Genomic DNA, 18,670 nt, shown 5'->3' with positions numbered 1-18,670 from the left:
GCGCCATTATTATTATTTTTTCCTCTTTGTTTGTACCAAAACCTAATGTTACCCACTGGGGACCACAGCGGCTGTAATCTCCCCATTTAGTGTTTTTGCAGATCAAATGTTGTAAAATTGTGACCCATTTTTATTTGACATGAACAGATGTGCTGGGTAAGTATCCAATAGTGAAACTGGCTGACTGACAGGTTGGGCCAGAACAGGTGATCTTATGGTACCTTTTTTTGTCATTATCAGCACACAGTCAGACATATGTTCTTTATCAAGTGGGGAAGCCATCAAATGCATGCGATTTGGCGGACTAAAGTACAGGTGTTGTGGTCAAGCAAAAGTTGGAATCGAATAGCTGGAGCCTGACACGTGGCCCAACATTGGGTTTATTCTGACTGATGTGTAGCCTGGCTCCAATCAGCTAGCCTCTGCAAGCTCTCAACATGAATCCCATCTGATTGCTGATAGGAGCAGTGGGGGGATACAAGTGTGGGGTTGAGAGCCGATCAGAGGCTTTTTTCACCGGAACTTCTCCAGCTCCAACGGTCTTATCTGTAGCCATGTGTCTACGCTGTGATTGGTCAGATGGAATCCATTAGGATAAAAGACATTGGTGGCCTCATCACAGCAACAGGAATGTAGTATGTGTATAGTTCAACGTTATCTCAGAAGATCTGAGAAACACAGCTGATACACACTCACTTACTTGGCTGGAATACCTCCGGGGCAGCCCACAATGTCTGACTATGTGGCTAACTCCCCGACATGTGTGCTCTGCAACTTGTTCACCGATAGGGCAATTTAGATTCTCCTTGAAAAATGTTTCAAATATCAAAATTGACTGTGCTTACCAGAGCTATCCGAGATGTATAAATTCAGATCAATAGGTTCTTCTTAGCTAACTAAGCAAAAGCAAGCCGAATCATGCACCCTTCCTTAGATTATGATTTTAACTCATTAAAAGTTGGAAAAAAAAAAATTTTTTGACCGATCCTATCTCATTTCTCTATATTAATACATATTTGTTTTCTGAAAAAATATATCATATCACCAGCACTTTAAGCACAAACAAAACACACTGAATCAATTAAATAGAGTTGAACAAACATACGACTTGCAAATGTGTGTGTACATTCAACACACAAACACAGTGCCAATGCTCGAGCAACATTTTCCTTTCAATCAACGTGCAGCACTTCCTGCCGCTAACCATATGCATCACATTCAACAGTGCCACTGTTGTTTCGGCCTTGTGTGTAAAAAAGGTTGGTGGATGGGGGGACCAGCAAGTAGTTTAAAGAAAGTAAGATTACAGTAATTTCCACAAATTAGTAAGAGGTCAGCAAGCCTGCGTGCATGCAGACTTTGGGCATTCATTTATTCAACTAGGGCGGGGGTCAGCAACCCGTGGCTCTTGAGCCGCATGCGGCTCTTTAGTGCCACCCTAGTGGCTCCCTGGAGCATTTTTAAAAAAGGATTGAAAATGGAAAAAAATGGGGAAACATTTTTTTGTTTTGTTTTAGTATGTTTTTTGTTTGAGGACAAACATGACACAAAACCAAACATGACACTGTTTAATATGTTTGTGTGTATGATTCACTGATGAGACTATTTGGTGAACACTGTTTTGTCCTACTAATTTCGGCAATTTTTAAACTCACCATAGTGTGGACTGTGACGCAACAGTTTGTTTACATAAAAAATCTTTCACTCCTTCTTTGTCTCATTTTGTCCACCAAATGTTGTACAGTGTGCGTGAATGCACAAAGGTGCACGTTGTTGATAGGTGAGGGTGATGGGTCAAATGCAGAGGATAATCTCACTACACCTAGTGTGTGTGTGGCAATCATTGGTACTTAAATTGTTTTATTGACTTGTTGGACTGCTAATTAGGCATATTTGCTCAGTGCATTACTGCAATCTAATCAATGCTAACATGCTATTTAGGCTAGCTGTTTGTACATATTGCATCATTATGCCTCATTTGTAGTTATATTTGAGCTCATTTAATTTCCTTTACTTATGTCCTCTGTGTATTTAATTTATTTTTGCATGTCTCATGACATATTATCTGTATGTAATATTGGCTGCATTTCAGATAGTTGTTTGTGTGCAATGTTGTTCCAGACCACAGCAAGCATTACCTAGCTTGCCAAAGATTGTAATAAATCTATTAAAAGAAGAAGCCGTTTCCTTTAACTTGGACACACACATCCTTTGGCCATTCTAAAACAGAAATTTCCAGGAGTTATCTCACCCTCTGAGAAGTTTTACTAATGTTTTCCAATTTTGTAAAAATGTGTAGAATAAATATTACATTTCAACATTTCTGTCAATAAAGATTTGCTTCAGCCTGCGACACATAGTCCTTTTGATAGTAAGCTAATATAGCTAATATAGACACTATCATTATGTGTTGCATTTATTATAACACCTATATAAGGCTTTTCATTTATTGTGGCTCCAGATAGATTGTTTTTGTGTAGTTTTGGTCCAATATGGCTCTTTCAACATTTTGGGTGGCCGGCTCCTGAACTAGGGACATGAAATGAGCGTGTGAGTGTATTTCAACAAAAACTCATAGGACATAAGAAATTGTAAAAGACAACAGCAATTATTCAACGAGCCAAAGAGCAGAGCGAAGAGAGAAAGGAAATTGTATAAGCCTGGAGAAAATTTATTTTTTTATCTCTGTTACTCCATCTACAGCAGACCAGCTCAAGCGATGACACCAGGCTAGAGCAAGTGCTGAAAGAGTCTAGAAGAGGATGCACCGAAATAGAGATGCACAATCTGTTAGACATAACCAGAAACATCAGAGATCCTTGTGTACCGGGCATCCTTCTATATAGCCACACATATGTCCAGTGCAGCCGAGGCAGACGTAACTGTAGCTGCCGTCTGCGGTTGCCATAAGGAGGGAACCTGATAGGCGATACTATACGTCCACGTACAAAGGTTGGCTTTTTAAGAGCATGAATATGGATTGAAATAACCACAATGTTTGAACATGAATAACACATGTACGCCAAAACCGCACCACAACCAACTCTACCCCTGTGCCTCTCATAGCCCCCCCAACCCCCACCCCCACCGGGCAAAAGCAACCAAAAATGAAAAATAAATAAATACATGCATCATCATGCATTGGCTATAGCACCAGACGAAAGGGTTTAAACAGAGCTCCGACTGTTCTGCGTTGTGATACGGGAAACCAAAAAATGCCTTCGTCGTTTTAAAAAGGCAGTTGCTCATTACTCTTCGTTAAATTCAGCATCTAACTGTTAGGATCAATCTGAGGCTCAAGCTACAGCAGTGACATCATGGTGCCACACTATAAGTCATGGTGGCTGTCCATGGAGAGGCCCAAAGGAAACATTGACAATCGTCTCCCGAGACAGGAAATATATACAGGCAAGTAAAGTATCACTTGCTCTATTAAAAATGAAGAACAGCACAAATGAGGGGTTAAAGCAAAGCTCTTTACCAGTCAAACAGCCTCAAAGTCCCAAAGATGTTTACAACTTAGCCTTTAACAGATGAAGTGAGGTTGCACATATACATTCAGTACATCAGGACTATTTAACTAAATTGTTCCAGGGGCCACATTTCCAGAAAGCTATACCAGGGGGCAGATATTTCCCTGCACGTTTATTCTTATTTTGAGAACTGGTATTCTCATTGAGCACTGTAGTTTTTACTATTTATAATTTGCTGCAAAAATGCTAGTTTCTCCTAAGTTTTTGAACTGAACTCTGGGGCCAGTCTGGTGTTATCTCTGTTCCAGATTTGGCCCCTGGGCTGCCAGTTTAATAGCCCTGCAGTGCCCCATAACTGTCAACATTTGCATTTCAAAATATTGAAAATTACTACGAAAATAAAAGGACAAAAACAGGATTCTATTTTTTTACGGAACAGCCGTAAAATTAATAATAACAAAATAAAACAAAACATGCTATAACACACCCTGTTTGGGATTTGAAACTGCGTTCCTTGTCGCAGGAGGCAAGGTCACTAAGAACTATAACTATCAATTAAGATGCATGCATTGTGCTTTCAAACCAAATTTAAGGCTGACTCTCGAGGGTCCCTAGTATCTAGTGAAAATGACAAAAACACAATTCAGCGTTCCTTCACGGCACTAATGCTTGAAATATTTTTCATGCTGGCTCACGTCATTTCTTTTTCACATATCACATCTTACACTTCGTATAACTTAGACTTTACGCAAGGATAATAAGTCTCCCATGTATTGAGCTGTTTACAAAGGTTTGTGTTTTTGGCAGAGATGCCTTCTCCGTCATCCTAATGTGTTTCTATTTCTCTTGCACCTTTGATTTGATTGAATCACGCAATATGCGACCCGCCAAGCTGCCTGTCAGGAGCCCCAACCCCACGTCATCATTGTTACGCCGATTTTTACAAAGTGTACCGAATTAGTTTTTTCGTGAAAAACAAAAGAAGTGTAAAAAACAAGACCAGGAGGACACTGTGAAGCAATAGCAAAAACAGGGTTTCTCACTAGAGTAGAATAATGTCTAGGGGCAGTAGGCATGATTTAATACAAACAAAATCACTCAGACTGCCAAACTTTAAAGGTTCAAGAACTTTAACAGAAAAATCAGTTGCTCTGTGTGTCGTATATTTTAAATTTCTTCCGCTTGTCTTCTATTTTTACACCCACATAAATGTCCTACCGACTTATTTCTGCTCTTACTTTTCCAGATGTCAGTCAGTGAAATATCTTATTTTTGATTTTTCTGTTATGCTGAGATAGGCTCCAGCACCCCCCGCGACCCCGAAAGGGATAAGCGGTTTCCCTTTCGGACGTATTTCTTTGAAGAAATGTCAAACTCTTTCATTTGCATAGTTGTTTTTTTTAAACTTGCAATCCTTAAATTAGTTGTTTTCTCGTTAAATCATGTAATTGCATCCTTTTATGTTTTTTGAATTCAGCTAATATTTTGTTTGTTGATGGAGTTCATCAAATGAGTGTAGCCCAGTTAAATGATTATTGCCAACAGAGTTTGCTCACAAGATAAATAAACCAAATAAATGAATACTGGGTAACTGTAATTAAAGGCTAATTTCGAGACCAGCTCAATGTGAAAAAGTCCTCACTTTGAATCACACAAATCAAAATGTCTTGAATTAAACATTGTGAATGATTAAAGATGTAAAGTCAACTAATTACTGTTTCTTATTTTGTTCAAGTTTTCCTTTCAGATTAAACATCTTAGACACTATAATTGTCTGTCACAAAGCAAAATAAGAGAGAGAACATGGAGGGTTTAAGACAGGGGTGGGCAATTAATTTTTACCGGGGGCCGCATGAGCAACCCGGGCACTGCTGGAGGGCCACACCGACAATATTTCAATTAAATTTTGCTCAAATTATTTTTGATATACCGTAAGATAGATAATAATAATATTTTCATTTAACCTAACTTATCTTTATACAAAAGCAGATGGCTTTTGATGGTTTTATTTTTAACACTTTCTTACACAACACTTCCTGATGTATATTACAATACAAAAATGTCAATTTCTGTCACTTCATCCTGCATCCTCTTTGTTGTGAACGTAGCACGCCTGTAAGGTGATTGGCGAAGAAGGAAGAAGCGTTGCTGTTGCGGAAATGAGGAGTGAGGATTGGTTTTCTTTTTGGAAAGAACGAGATAAGTTGAGCTGTGTTAGTATAGGTTACTCAATAAAAGTTTAAAAAGAGCGTCAGGCTTGGTGTGCACTTCTTCTGGACGCTACAATTGATGTCACAAGTGGGATGAAATGCCTCCCAGTTCGCCTTGCCATCAAACCTGGGAGTCTTCATTGAGGGCGGAATTCCCCCCGTGGCAAGCAGCGTGGCTGCACCTGTAAACGCTCTCTCTCTCTCTCTGTCTCTCTCTCTCTCTTTGCGGCGAGCTCCTCACGTGGCACGTACCTCCCGATGACGTAGCACACAAACAGTGCAGTATGCGCAAAGTTTTACTTCTGACACCAATTGTAGCGTCCAGAAGAAGTGCACACGAAGTCTGACGCTCTTTTTAAACTTTTATTGAGCAAGCTATACTAACACAGCTCAACATATCTCGTTCCTTCCACACGCACTTCTCATTTACGCAACTCAAGAAGACAACATCTACTTCATCAGGTCGTTACACTATATTCTTTAAAGACAGCAACGTGTGTACCACAAATAAGCACACTGCTTTACCTTTACTTGGCAGTCCATGTCTTTTTTAAAACACGCCATTCGTCATCAACTTTTCTCTTTTTAGCGTCTCGGGGATAACCGGGCATCACTTGTCGCTGTGCGCCTTCCCTCACAGGACATACGCACATAACACTTTTCAAAATAAAAGCCGCACAGTTGTTTTGCACGCACGACAAAGATGTTTTTTTTAAATTTATTTTGTATTTGTGATTGCCGCTGCGCGCACGTAATACAAATAACGCTTTTCAAAACAAAAGCAGCACCGTTGTATTGCACACTCGAAATAGATACTTTTTTAAATTTATTTTGTAATTTATAATTGGCCTCACGCGGGCCGGACAGGGACGTACAAAGGGCCGGATGCGGCCCGCGGGCCGCAGAATGCCCAGGTCTGGTTTAAGAGAACACAGTAGAACACCCCCAAATAACAGAGTGAGAGAGTGATCCACAGTGTCATTAAATAGGAAAGGGGAGCTGACAGATAAAGCAATTCAAATAGATATAAAACTGTTCATTTCTATTTTATATAACATAAAACTTGACAAAAATACATGAATGGAGCAAGAGTAAATATAGGTTTAAAAATGTAGCTATACTGTACCCTATTTTAGAAGACTAACTCAATGTCTAGTCTTTCCTATGGCAGAGGAAAAGCTGCACAGGTCACATCTAAGTGCCTCATAGAGAAACGCTTTGGGGCATTAAATATTCATGCAGTCAAATGTGCAAACACAGACCGGTGAAATAACATAAGATCTTTAAAGGTAACATTCAATGAAAACTAGCAATGGGTAATAGCATAGGGGGCAATCGGGACCTTTTATGTGTATGTGATGTAAATGACAACATGAGGATCATGATATGGTCACAGGCCTTGTCTAATTACATAACCATTTAATATAATCAGTGTGTGCGTGTGTTTGTGTGCTCTTGTGCATGTACATGTGTGGATTATTATTGCAGTAATACATTTAGTGACTTCTAATCTAGCAGTCGGCATTTGCAAAAGTTCTATTTTATCCTAAGTAATGATTGTATTATTTTGTTAACTAAAATTCTCAGTACAAAACAATTATCTAATATCTTCATGAAACATGTTTGTTTGGTTATTTACAAGCAATTTCAATTTAACCTAATTTCAATTATGAGCAATGAGAGACAGCACTAATAATACACTTGAGACACATGCGTCTTTAGTCTGCACAGCAGGAGTGTGCACATACCTTTTTCTGAAGGACATAGACCTTCCTCTCCTTGACATCCAACATATTTTTCATGTCTCTGATTTCTCCCGTTAGGGTGCTTTTTTCATCAGTCAGGTCCTGAAGCTGCTTGTTCTTTTTCGTCAGGAACTGCTCTTTTTCCTCTAAACGCACTCTGAGGGCATCTACCTAGAAAACAAGTCGAGTTTACTGAGTTGACAAGAGAAACAATAAGGATTACTACAGTGGATCCCCGCATATTAGTGACTCGGAATGTGTGTCCTGCAAATTCACTGATGTATTTCTTTGAAAACAGCCAAGAAAAACACAGGAAAAAAAGCTGAAATGAATTTTTGATAAACAATAATACAGTAAATTAGGAAATAGTTTTGTCTTAGGTGTAATACCAGGACTCCAATGGACATTTTTCATAGTATTAAAAGTTATTTTGCAAGTGTGTGTGATTGTGCTGTTGATGATGTATGACGATGGCCGGAGCTGCCAAACATCTTACTGTCCACACACTCACACACTAACGTCTGTTGGCTGTACATCAACGTTCATTTTTACTGCCTGCAGTGGGGAAGCCCACATAAAACAATCCACTGGATGTCATGAGTATGAAGATGAGTGCATCTCTCTTCTGTAGCATCTAAAACATAACCAGTATGTTTGCAATGGGTATTTAAATACAGACTGAGAGCAATTTTTTTACCAGATAGAAAATTGGTGCGTTGAACAAGAGTGCACCACACGGGCCGCAGGCACCCAAGAAAAGTTGTTAGATGCAGGCCAGGACCCCCCTGTGTAGGATGTTGCAGCATGTTGTATATTGCTCTTCTGGCAGACAACCAAAGTCTAAAACTGAGTTTAGTCCTGCCCTCTCCTTATTGCATTGACACACACACACACACACACACACAAACCGATCGACACCATTAACCCTTGCACTTTTGGCATGTTCGTGTTCACATCAATGCGTGTTGAAGTGCAGTTTCTGCAACATGAGTGCGAAGAGTGCCTCTCCTCTCTCACTCCACCTGGCAAGGAGCAATTTCGCAAGAATGTACTAGAAAGGCTGAACAGGAAATCCCCACTCTCACCTGCACTGGCCCACTAAGCTGGGATAGTACAATAAGGACACCCAGCTAATACCTTTAAAAGCATCGACCGCTGCCAAAAAAAAAAAAAAAACGAAATTTGAGATGGATAGACGACAGGAAACTTAAGTACTATATGGGTTAAAACACAGAGAGATTAACAAAAAATGTCAATAATGATGGTGGGAATCTAAGATTTATCTCTATACATAGACTATCAACATCAGTGACAGACCACTCAGTAGGTTGGATTCAAGCAATATAATAGCGGCTTTATCTGCTGACAACTAAACAGCTAGAATGACGAACAGCATAGCTCACTTAGCTCTCCTTTCACACACCAAACAACATTGGCTCTTTCCACGCAGTGTATTAATATTCCGCATCATTCAGGAGTTTCCTGCTGCTGTTAAAAGATAAGGGTCCTTCTGCAAAAACATGCTGTGAGTCTTGAGGCAATACTGTATTTGGTGATGTTCTTGATGTTCTTGGAGGACAAGCACTTGAGGTCTAGAGGGTAGGAGGGGCATCTGGGGTGTAGCTGGTCTGGATGACACAAAACGGGCAGATAATTGATTGAATCGCACCGCTAGCGAGTCTTATGTGTCTTACAGTCTGCCAATGAGTTATTTCTGTAGCTCGTCAGGTGTTGGATGCCTTTCCAAACCCACCGTGAGGCTTTGTTGTCCAGATGCGCCTCTAATTTCCTCTATACTCTACTTTAGCAGCCTTGATACCTCTTCCAAAGGTCAGATCTAGCCCTGCTGTATTGCTCTCTGTCCCATGAGTGGAAGGCAGGGATTTGGGCCCCTTAAAAGTGCCTTGACCACTGAGGTCATCCACGGTTCTTAATATGGAAGTGCTAGTAGCTACAACATGGCTGACGGGGTAGAGACGCAGAGAAGGGAGCTTGGCTGGAGCAGGGCTTGGCCTGGAGGAGGGCTTTGGCATGTATATAGGCCTGCCCACAAAATTGCGCATTCTGAAGAGAAAGCAGCTTGAAGATGGTCAAAAAAAAATCAATACAAAATTTTGACCAATAATCCCCCAAAACACTCCCCCTGCCCTTTCAAAATTACTTTCTTCCCTCAAGCCCATAACATACAAGCCAAAAACCTTGAAATGTGTTAAACAGTCTGTGGTTGCAAAATCCAAAACAATTGGAAATATTTGGCGCAACTTTAAAAGAAAGTATCTCTGTAGATTTGCAGGTTTGATACATGTATTGACATCTACTTGAGCCAACTTCCTTTTTGTTTCAAGTGTAGCTAAATGTGCATTCTGGACCCTAGTAGAAAACAGAGGCTCAAAGAAAACATATTTTTTGTCCTCACCTCCCTTTTTCTGACTCATATTTCAACATAAAAGTTTTTCTGGCAGCAAAATGTGCAAAGGTATCAGGCCCACCGTGGCCTCTGGGCCGCTATAAACAACAAAGGGTCCATATAAGTCGACCACAGACAAGACGGAAGAACTAGAGAAGATGGAAAGACCACGATAGGCCAAATCTGGTGGAAACATACATAGGCACTGTTGCATTGCCACGAGTATACTTATTGTGAGAATTTACTTGGGCCAGTGATCCAGAAAATATTCCTGATACACCAAAAATGTCCTGATCTTTTGTGACCTTCAAACATGTATACAAAGATACACCACAATATCAACTGTATATATAAAAAATAACAAACAGTGACACCAATATAAAACATATCACTACCCGTTCTATTCTAACGTGATAGTCTTTACAGGAACATCGAATTGAAGAAAAACATGTGGCTACATAACCCAGCAGATTGAAATTGATAAAGGTCTGTGCTTTGGCCAAGCAATTATACAATATAAATCTTATCCAAGTGAGTTCATTGTTTTGTTGATTTCGATGCTTATGCTCGAACTGTATTTATTGATTTTAGCTCAGCTTTTAACACTGTGCAACCCCATTTGGTATTAGAACAAGTGAAAGACTTAAATGTCAGCACTACCCTGATTAAATGGTTTTATTAGGTTTTAACTAACCGCACACAGCAAGTGAAGGTTAATCAGACACTGTCATACAGGTGTTCCACAAGGTTGTGTACTTCCACATATCTTTTTTACACTTTACACTAATGACTTCAGGAAAGTACATCCTAATAATTGTATATTTAAATTTGCAGATGACACAGTAATTGTGAGTTTTCTGCATAGGGACATGAACTCTTGTACATATCACAATGAGATTGACACTTTCATTATGTGGTGTGATAAAAAAACACAAATTTCCTTAACGTGACAATAAAAATTACTTTGACCCTGATCCTGACCTGGACTTTGGGTTTTCGCTGTGCTCAACTGTGAAGTACCGCCTTTTTTTTCTTCAGTTAATCAAATGTGGTCACATCCTGAAATACCAGAAGGAGATCACTTGTTAATACAACTGATCTATCCATCGACTTCTATTCTGCTTCTCCTCATAATGTCATGGGTAAATCTAAGAATGCCACCAATGATGGTTACCAATAGTGGTTTCAGAGAACAGATTCAACAAATAACTGTCTATATTTGTCACAATTTGAAGTTAAACTTTGTAAAACATTTTCCTCGGGCTGGATGAGATATTTGGTATTATTGGCTTTCATTTTTCAGGGCTAATACACGTGTGCATCCATCCATCCATCTTCTTCTGCTGCTTATCCGAGGTCGGGTCGCGGGGGCAGCAGCGTAAGCAGGGAAGCCCAGACTTCCCTCTCCCCAGCCATTTCGTCCATCTCTTCCCGGGGGATCCCGAGGCGTTCCCAGGCCAGCCGGGAGACATAGTCTTCCCAACGTGTCCTGGGTCTTCCCCGTGGCCTCCTACCGGTCGGACGTGCCCTAAACACCTCCCTAGAGAGGCGTTCGGGTGGCATCCTGACCAGATGCCCGAACCACCTCATCTAGCTCCTCTCGATGTGGAGGAGCAGCAGCTTTACTTTGAGCCCCTCCCGGATGGCAGAGCTTCTCACCCTATCTCTAAGGGAGAGCCCCGCCACCCGGCGGAAGAAACTAATTTCAGCCGCTTGTACCCGTGATCTTGTCCTTTCGGTCATAACCCAAAGCTCATGACCATAGGTGAGGATGAGAACGTAGATCGACCGGTAAATTGAGAGCTTTGCCTTCCGGCTCAGCTCCTTCTTCACCACAACGGATCGATACAGCATCCGCATTACTGAAGACGCCGCACTCGTGAACAAGACTCCGAGGTACTTGAACTCCTCCACTTGGGGCAGGGTCTCCTCCGCAACCCCGAGATGGCACTCCACCCTTTTCCGGGCGAGAACCATGGACTCTGACTTGGAGGTGCTGATTCTCATTCCAGTCGCTTCACACTCAGCTGCGAACCGATCCAGTGTGCATGTGACAGATATTTGCGAACAGAAGGATTCAAAAGTAGATACAACTGTCGCCATGCTACTATTAAACGGTTGATTGAGACCAAAAATAACTCCAAACACCGATTTTGTAATCTGGTGTCATACCTTATCTCCATAAGTGTGCATGTCATGCTTTGAACCTGATATATACATAATGTATCCTTTCCTATGTCCATTTCTGCTCGCTATTTTCCCGCTTGTGGCTCATCACGAGCTAGTGAACTTCAGCCAAGTTTCCCTGCTACGGCACGGCCTGGGGGTAAAAAAGATAGACAGATGGATAGATAGTACTTTATTGATTCCTTCAGGAGAGGTCCCTCAGGAAAATTAAAATTCCAGCAGCAGTGTACAGAATTGAGATCGAATTTAAAAAGTAAAAAGTAAATAATGGGGGTATAAATGGAAACAAAATAGAAAAATATTACAATAGAATAAAAATAAAAAGCAACAATGAGAATACAAATATAACAGTAAAATAAGAATATAACAAGAGAAAGGACACCTGTGCGTTAATCGGGCGTTAAAAAAATGAGTGCCGTTATTAAAATTTATAGTTAACAGCCCTAATATACTTCTAATATACATTCACCAAACTTATTTGGTGAATGCAGCCGTGTAGTCCTTAACTCTGACACCATGACACGTTAGAATCTGAGCGTGTTTCATACACGGCTCCCCTCCCCTCAGCTGTCCTTACTTCAACACACATGAGCAGCTAACTTGGCTAACAATAGCGGTTCTGGTGACACACCTCATGTGACCTACGGTGGCCTAGGATGAACAAACAAGACAATTCTCACAACAGACACATTATTTTTGACATTCCCATGGTAAATGAATTAGAGTTCCTTCAGCTGTCAGACAACTTATACATGACTTGCTATCTACTGTACCCATTTTAAACAATTGAGAGGGTATAAAATACAATCTTTTCAAGATGTTTAATTGGGTTTAATTGCTTATTTTTAATGCATCTAAAGGATGCACATATTATTTTATGATGTGTCTTTTTCTTTTTTAAAGGAAAGGTAAATGTAGATGTAAATACTGCACTATGTAAAGTTCTTTATGAGTGTGTTTACTGTCTGTAGCTTGTTTGCTATATTATCAAAAATACTTTGAAAAAGCGCACTTAATTCTTACTATACTTACTGTCACCAAGTTTTAGGCAAATTAATGACTTGCAGTTCAGTAAAACGTTTGAAAATGGGCTTGGAATACATTTTGAAAACAAAATTGCATTTGTGTCTAAATATCGGGGTTTTTCCTTCAACACATTTTAAATATGCAAGCGAGTAATAACCTGTCATTAATCATTACTACTGTAGCCGTAATCATGATTAATCACACCTCAACAGTGTGATTAATCTGATAAAAAAATGAATCACTTGACAGCCCAGGCATATATATATATATATATATATATACATATATATATATATATATATATACATATACATTTTCTGCCGATTGTCCCTTTTGGGGTCGCGGGGGGTGTTGGAGCCTATATCAGCTGCATTCTATATATATATATATATATATATATATATATATATATATATATATATATATATATATATATATATAGAATGCAGCTGATATAGGCTCCAGCGCCCCCCGCGACCCCGAAGGGAATAAGCGGTAGGAAATGGATGGATGGATGGATTTATATACTGTATATGTATATATATATATATATATATATATAGAGAGAGAGAGAGAGAGAGAGAGAGAGAGAGCGTCTTTGCTGTACCAGTAGTTTTTAGCGCTTCCTTTGCGAGATTACTGACAGATATAAGTTAGAACTGTACGCTAAATTATATTAGAAATGGCAACAGCGAAGGATGAATGCCCCACAACAAGGGGATCGAGAAAAAGAAGAAGGGGCTTATTGACTATGGTTCGGGCCACAATGGCAGACGCACGCACATTTTTGGGACTTATGCAGATCAGAAATACACAACAGCAGGAATCAATAGGTAAGAAAAGCTGGTTTTGCATAATATTGTGAAACAAAACGCTGGATAATATGTCTCCTAATAGGTGCAGTTTTGGGGTCCTTATACACACACAATATTAATACCCGTATGTTGAAGCAGAATACGTCTGACTACGATAGCCGTAATGCACAGACATCAAACGGTTTGGCTTCGTAGCTTACTAAAGTCGTACTAAAACCGACAGATTTTTGAGCGCCGTGTGTAATGTTCTATATTTTCATTTAAACAACAAAGTTTTAGGCTTGCTTGCTAACCTATACTTGCTAGCGTCATTTATTGAGCAGGTGTCAACTTGCATCTCTAATGTGTGACTGCCATCTACTGGTCACACTTATCATGAGACCATGTACAAAATACAATTGATTCGAGGTCAGTAAGCACAAACAGAATTAATCCGTACATTGGGCACAACGGGTTATAAGACACACTGATGATTTGAAAAAAATAAAGGATTTTAAGTGTGCCTTTCAGTCTTATATCTTTGATTTTGTGTCTGGCCAAACAGTGAAAAGTATGTTTTGTAATGTGTTCTGCCTTCCGGCAATCAAAACCAACACTGTGATTAATCTTCATTCAATTATGGTAACACAATTTTTTTTGTAATCATATATATATATATATATATATATATATATGTCTTAATTAGATTATCCAAAAAATAGTGCTCGATACCGTGGTAGAGCGTAATCTCCTGAGGATTGAGGAAATCCCTCATGAAACAGGCCTGTAGAGATGAAATAGTCTTGTGATTTTTTCCCACACATACATATATATATATATATATATATATACACATGTATATATATATATATATATATATATATATATATATATATATATATATATATATATATATATATATATATATATATATATATATATGATTACAAAAAAAATTAAAAATATATATACATATTTCTATAAATATATATGATTACTAAAATATATATATATATATATATATATATATATATATATATATATATATACTGTGTATATATATATATATACTATATAGTATATATATATATATATATATATATATATATATATATATATATATATATATCTGTAAAGATCTGCTGTACAATATGTGTGCGTGGGTCCCTTTTTTAGGAACACTAATGCAAAAAGTCACAATAATGTCAACTGTCAGCCAGATATTTGAAGCCACCGAAAACAAACATCAGTTTGCTTTGTATTTACATCATTAACAGTTAAATTGTTAGTTTACTTTTCTGAGAATCAGCATTTTCCAAACTGTCCACTGTGGTGGACATTGCTTCTTAGCAAGTAATAGTTAAAAGACACTGAAGTGTAAATTTAGTGGCACTCAACTGTAAGTGGTTTTTTTTTAATATTTGCTTGAAACATTGGATGTCCCTGCACAATTATTGGCACTTAAAAATACATGCTTGTAGTAGTGCTGTACTAATAAAGAACCGCAGTACTAAGGAATTAAAAACAAAACTATACTGATTCAGATTTTTTTACATATGTTGTGACATTGCTGGTAAAAGAACAAAGGTGCATGTTAGGCACCACACACAGAAACAGCATGGAGATAGAAAAGGAAGAATGGACGCATTTTGGCTTTAAAGGTAACTTCTGTGTGGAGTTTGCATGTTCTCCCCGTGACTGCGTGGGTTCCCTCCGGGTACTCCGGCTTCCTCCCACATCCAAAGACATGCACCTGGGGATAGGTTGATTGGCAACACTAAATTGGCCCTAGTGTGTGAATCTGAGTGTGAATGTTGTCTGTCTATCTGTGTTGGCCCTGTGATGAGGTGGCGACTTATCCAGGGTGTACCCCGCCTTCCAGCCGATTGTAGCTGAGATAGGCTCCAGCACCCCCCGCGACCCCGAAGGGAATAAGCGGTAGAAAATGGATGGATGGATGGATGGTAACGATAAAGTTGAAGCTACAAACACTGAAGCGCCGCTCTGCAAGAAATGCCTTTGCTCTTGTTAGCCGTTAGCTAGCTAGCGGCTAACGTCCAGCCACAGTCCGTAGAGTTTTAGCTGTTTGTAAATCACTAATCCTCGACTCCATGGTGACAAATAAACGACGTTTCTTACAGGTATCATCCCTGCAGGACGAGGAGTAGCTAAACATGCTTCACCACACACTGTAGGAGGATACAATAGCTAACAAAAAGCAAGCTCACGCTCCCGAATGTGAACAAATGCCATGGGTGGATCAACATACACAGACATCTACTGTAACAATACCAAGTACAAGAGCTGTACATCGTCGATGATTACAATTACACTGATTACGTCAATATTTTTTATTATCACATCTTTTGTCTTTTTTGTTGTTGATAAACCGATGAAATACGTCCCTGGACACAGGAGAACTTTAATGATGACCAATGTATGACCCTGTAACTACTTGGTATTGGATTAATACCAAAATTTGTAGTATCACCAAAAACGTATGTAAAGTATCAAACAACAGAAGAATAAGGGATTATTACATTTTAACAGAAGTGTAGCTGGAACTTGTTAAAACAGAAAGTAAGCAGATATCAAAAGTAAATGAACAAGCAGACTGATCATGTTCTATAATTTTCATAATTCTGAGAAAATATTACAACCAGAAATGACACAATATGTTACTGCATACGTCAGCAGCTAAATTAGGTGCCTTTGTAACCTGTTTGCTTACTTACTAAAAGAGAAGTTGTCTAGTATGTTTATTATCTTATTTAATGCCAAAACTCTTCTTTGATTGCAATAGGAAACACACAGTATGTTTAATGTATTGTAAGCTATTATGTTAAATATAAAGCCAATGTTGAAATGTTTTTGTGCTACCCTTTATTTTGAAAAGCATGAAAAAGTATCAAAAAGTATCGTAATACATTTTGGTACCGGTACCAGTACCAAAATATTGGTATCAGGACAACCCTAGTTGGTAGTATGATGAGAACATTTTAGCATTATGTTTAGCATACGCACATTTTGAGGATTGCGCTAACGTGATGTTTTACATTGGAATCCACGCACAGTTTTAACAATTAAGGCCCCTGATCTTTGCAGCTATGGCCTGTCTTGTCTTATGACAAGATAATTTGGAGTCTGTCATCAAAGCCTAAAACCAAACGGCATGCAGTCTAAAGTCTGATGATGCCTCATAAAAGAGACAAACCGCCTCAGAGGTAGCTGTAGACAATGAATGAAGAGTAGGCCGTATTTGAGGTATGGGGCAGAGTGCCAGTCCACGGTAACATCTGTCCATAAAACCCTTGCACCATAACCGTTTACCCACAGGCCACAGAGGTAACAACCAAAACACAGATGTAACATGCACACATAACTCATGATTTACTGACACAATAGGAATGAATACTTTTGATTTGCCAAAGCGGGAAAGTCAATCATATTGTACAAGTGGATAGATTTATGGCCCAGAAAAGAAAAGTATGAGCAAGCTAAGCGTGCACACTCCATCCATCACCATTACCATTTATAGCACAGATGAACAAACGCACACTTGAAGATATAATCCTCATGAACAAATGTTCTTCCTTTGAATATTATTCCTGATCATCCCCAGTGCTACAGAGGTGCTAAATCATGTTTGAATAAAAAGTTGTTCTCAGAAATCAGCTTTTTTGTCAACAATCAAATACTGCAGTAAACTTTTTTAGCCGTTTGTCATTGTGCTTTTGCAACTCCTACATAACTTCTTTTTTAGATTGAGGACAGCTGTATGGTAGTCATTAGAACGTAACTCCACTCCCACCGAATGGAATGGACTATAATGTTTGCAGCATCAGTGTTGTTATCATTATACTCAGAAATATTGAATGCAGGTTTTGTCTCAAGAAAACGTATAGCATAAAGGACACTGACGTGCAACAAAGCTATAATTAAGCTACAAAATACAGAGTGTGTATCAAATATGTCTTTTAAAATATCCACAGTTCTTTTAAATCTAGCATGTATGCGTGTTTTTCCCATTAGAGCCTATCAGACTTCTGAGTATTAGTGTTAGAACTTAAGCACCACTTAACACAGCACCATACTGGTTCAAATTTAACAGCTTCCTGTCTGGCAATCATGTTCACTGCATATTCATGTCAACACCCCCAAAAACCTTTAATGTTAAAAGTCGGCGGTTACCTTGAGTAACTGTTTCATGTCAAATTTTGTGTGCTGAATCGGTGCACGGAAATGTCCAAGTTATTTGCTTTTTGGTTTTACTGCTCTAAAGGAGAAGGAGAGAAAACAGCTCTACATAGTGTGAGAACGTTGGTAGTGCTACATGGTTGTGTCTCTGTACGTATGTGTGTTTATTTGTGTGTGTCGATTAAAATGTGAGGTTAAGTGGTTTAAGTAAATGTGTAACCCTGAGGTGAGACAAGCTCGGAACGAAAAGAAAGCCATGTGTTGTTTCTGGACATCTTAGCAGCCTCAAACTAGCAGCCAACCAAGCCAAGCCATGGTTACAGTGCATGTGTGTTTAATTGATCTTCGGCATGTTTAGACATTTAAAAAGTTCCACAAAGGGACACATGTGGGATAAATCATCACAAAGATGATGCTGCTTAGCCGACCATTGATTTATTTTAAAGTGAACAATATTCAAGTACATATTTGCTCACACGTCTACATATTATTTAACAGTTCCTTCTGTACATCTTTACTATTTCCACTGCATAGACCATTAAGGGTCTCATCCCAATTGTGACCCCTATAACTCTACTTTATGGTTTTTCCACGTGGTCTCTGAAGGGGCTTTATTTTGGACCGTTCTGTG

General features: G+C 39.0%; 1 protein-coding gene across 10 annotated transcripts in view; it reads right to left on the bottom strand.

The window, feature by feature from the left end:
* The window catches only part of LOC133653943 (ERC protein 2), a 421,278-nt gene that overhangs the window by 313,106 nt on the left and 89,502 nt on the right, over positions 1-18,670 (bottom strand). For 9 of the 10 annotated variants that reach the window (XM_062053792.1, XM_062053795.1, XM_062053799.1 and 6 more), the window contains one exon: positions 7,432-7,599. The exons of the other annotated variant lie outside the window; for it this stretch is intronic. In XM_062053792.1, coding sequence (XP_061909776.1) covers positions 7,432-7,599 — 168 coding nt within the window. The remainder of the gene's footprint in view (positions 1-7,431; positions 7,600-18,670) is intronic. 10 annotated transcript variants of the gene reach the window in all.

Source organism: Entelurus aequoreus, linkage group LG07 (assembly GCF_033978785.1).
Source record: "Entelurus aequoreus isolate RoL-2023_Sb linkage group LG07, RoL_Eaeq_v1.1, whole genome shotgun sequence".
Lineage (NCBI taxonomy): Eukaryota > Metazoa > Chordata > Actinopteri > Syngnathiformes > Syngnathidae > Entelurus > Entelurus aequoreus.
The sequence above is the reverse complement of the archived record's forward strand: the minus strand, read 5'-3'. Positions and strand labels throughout refer to the sequence as shown.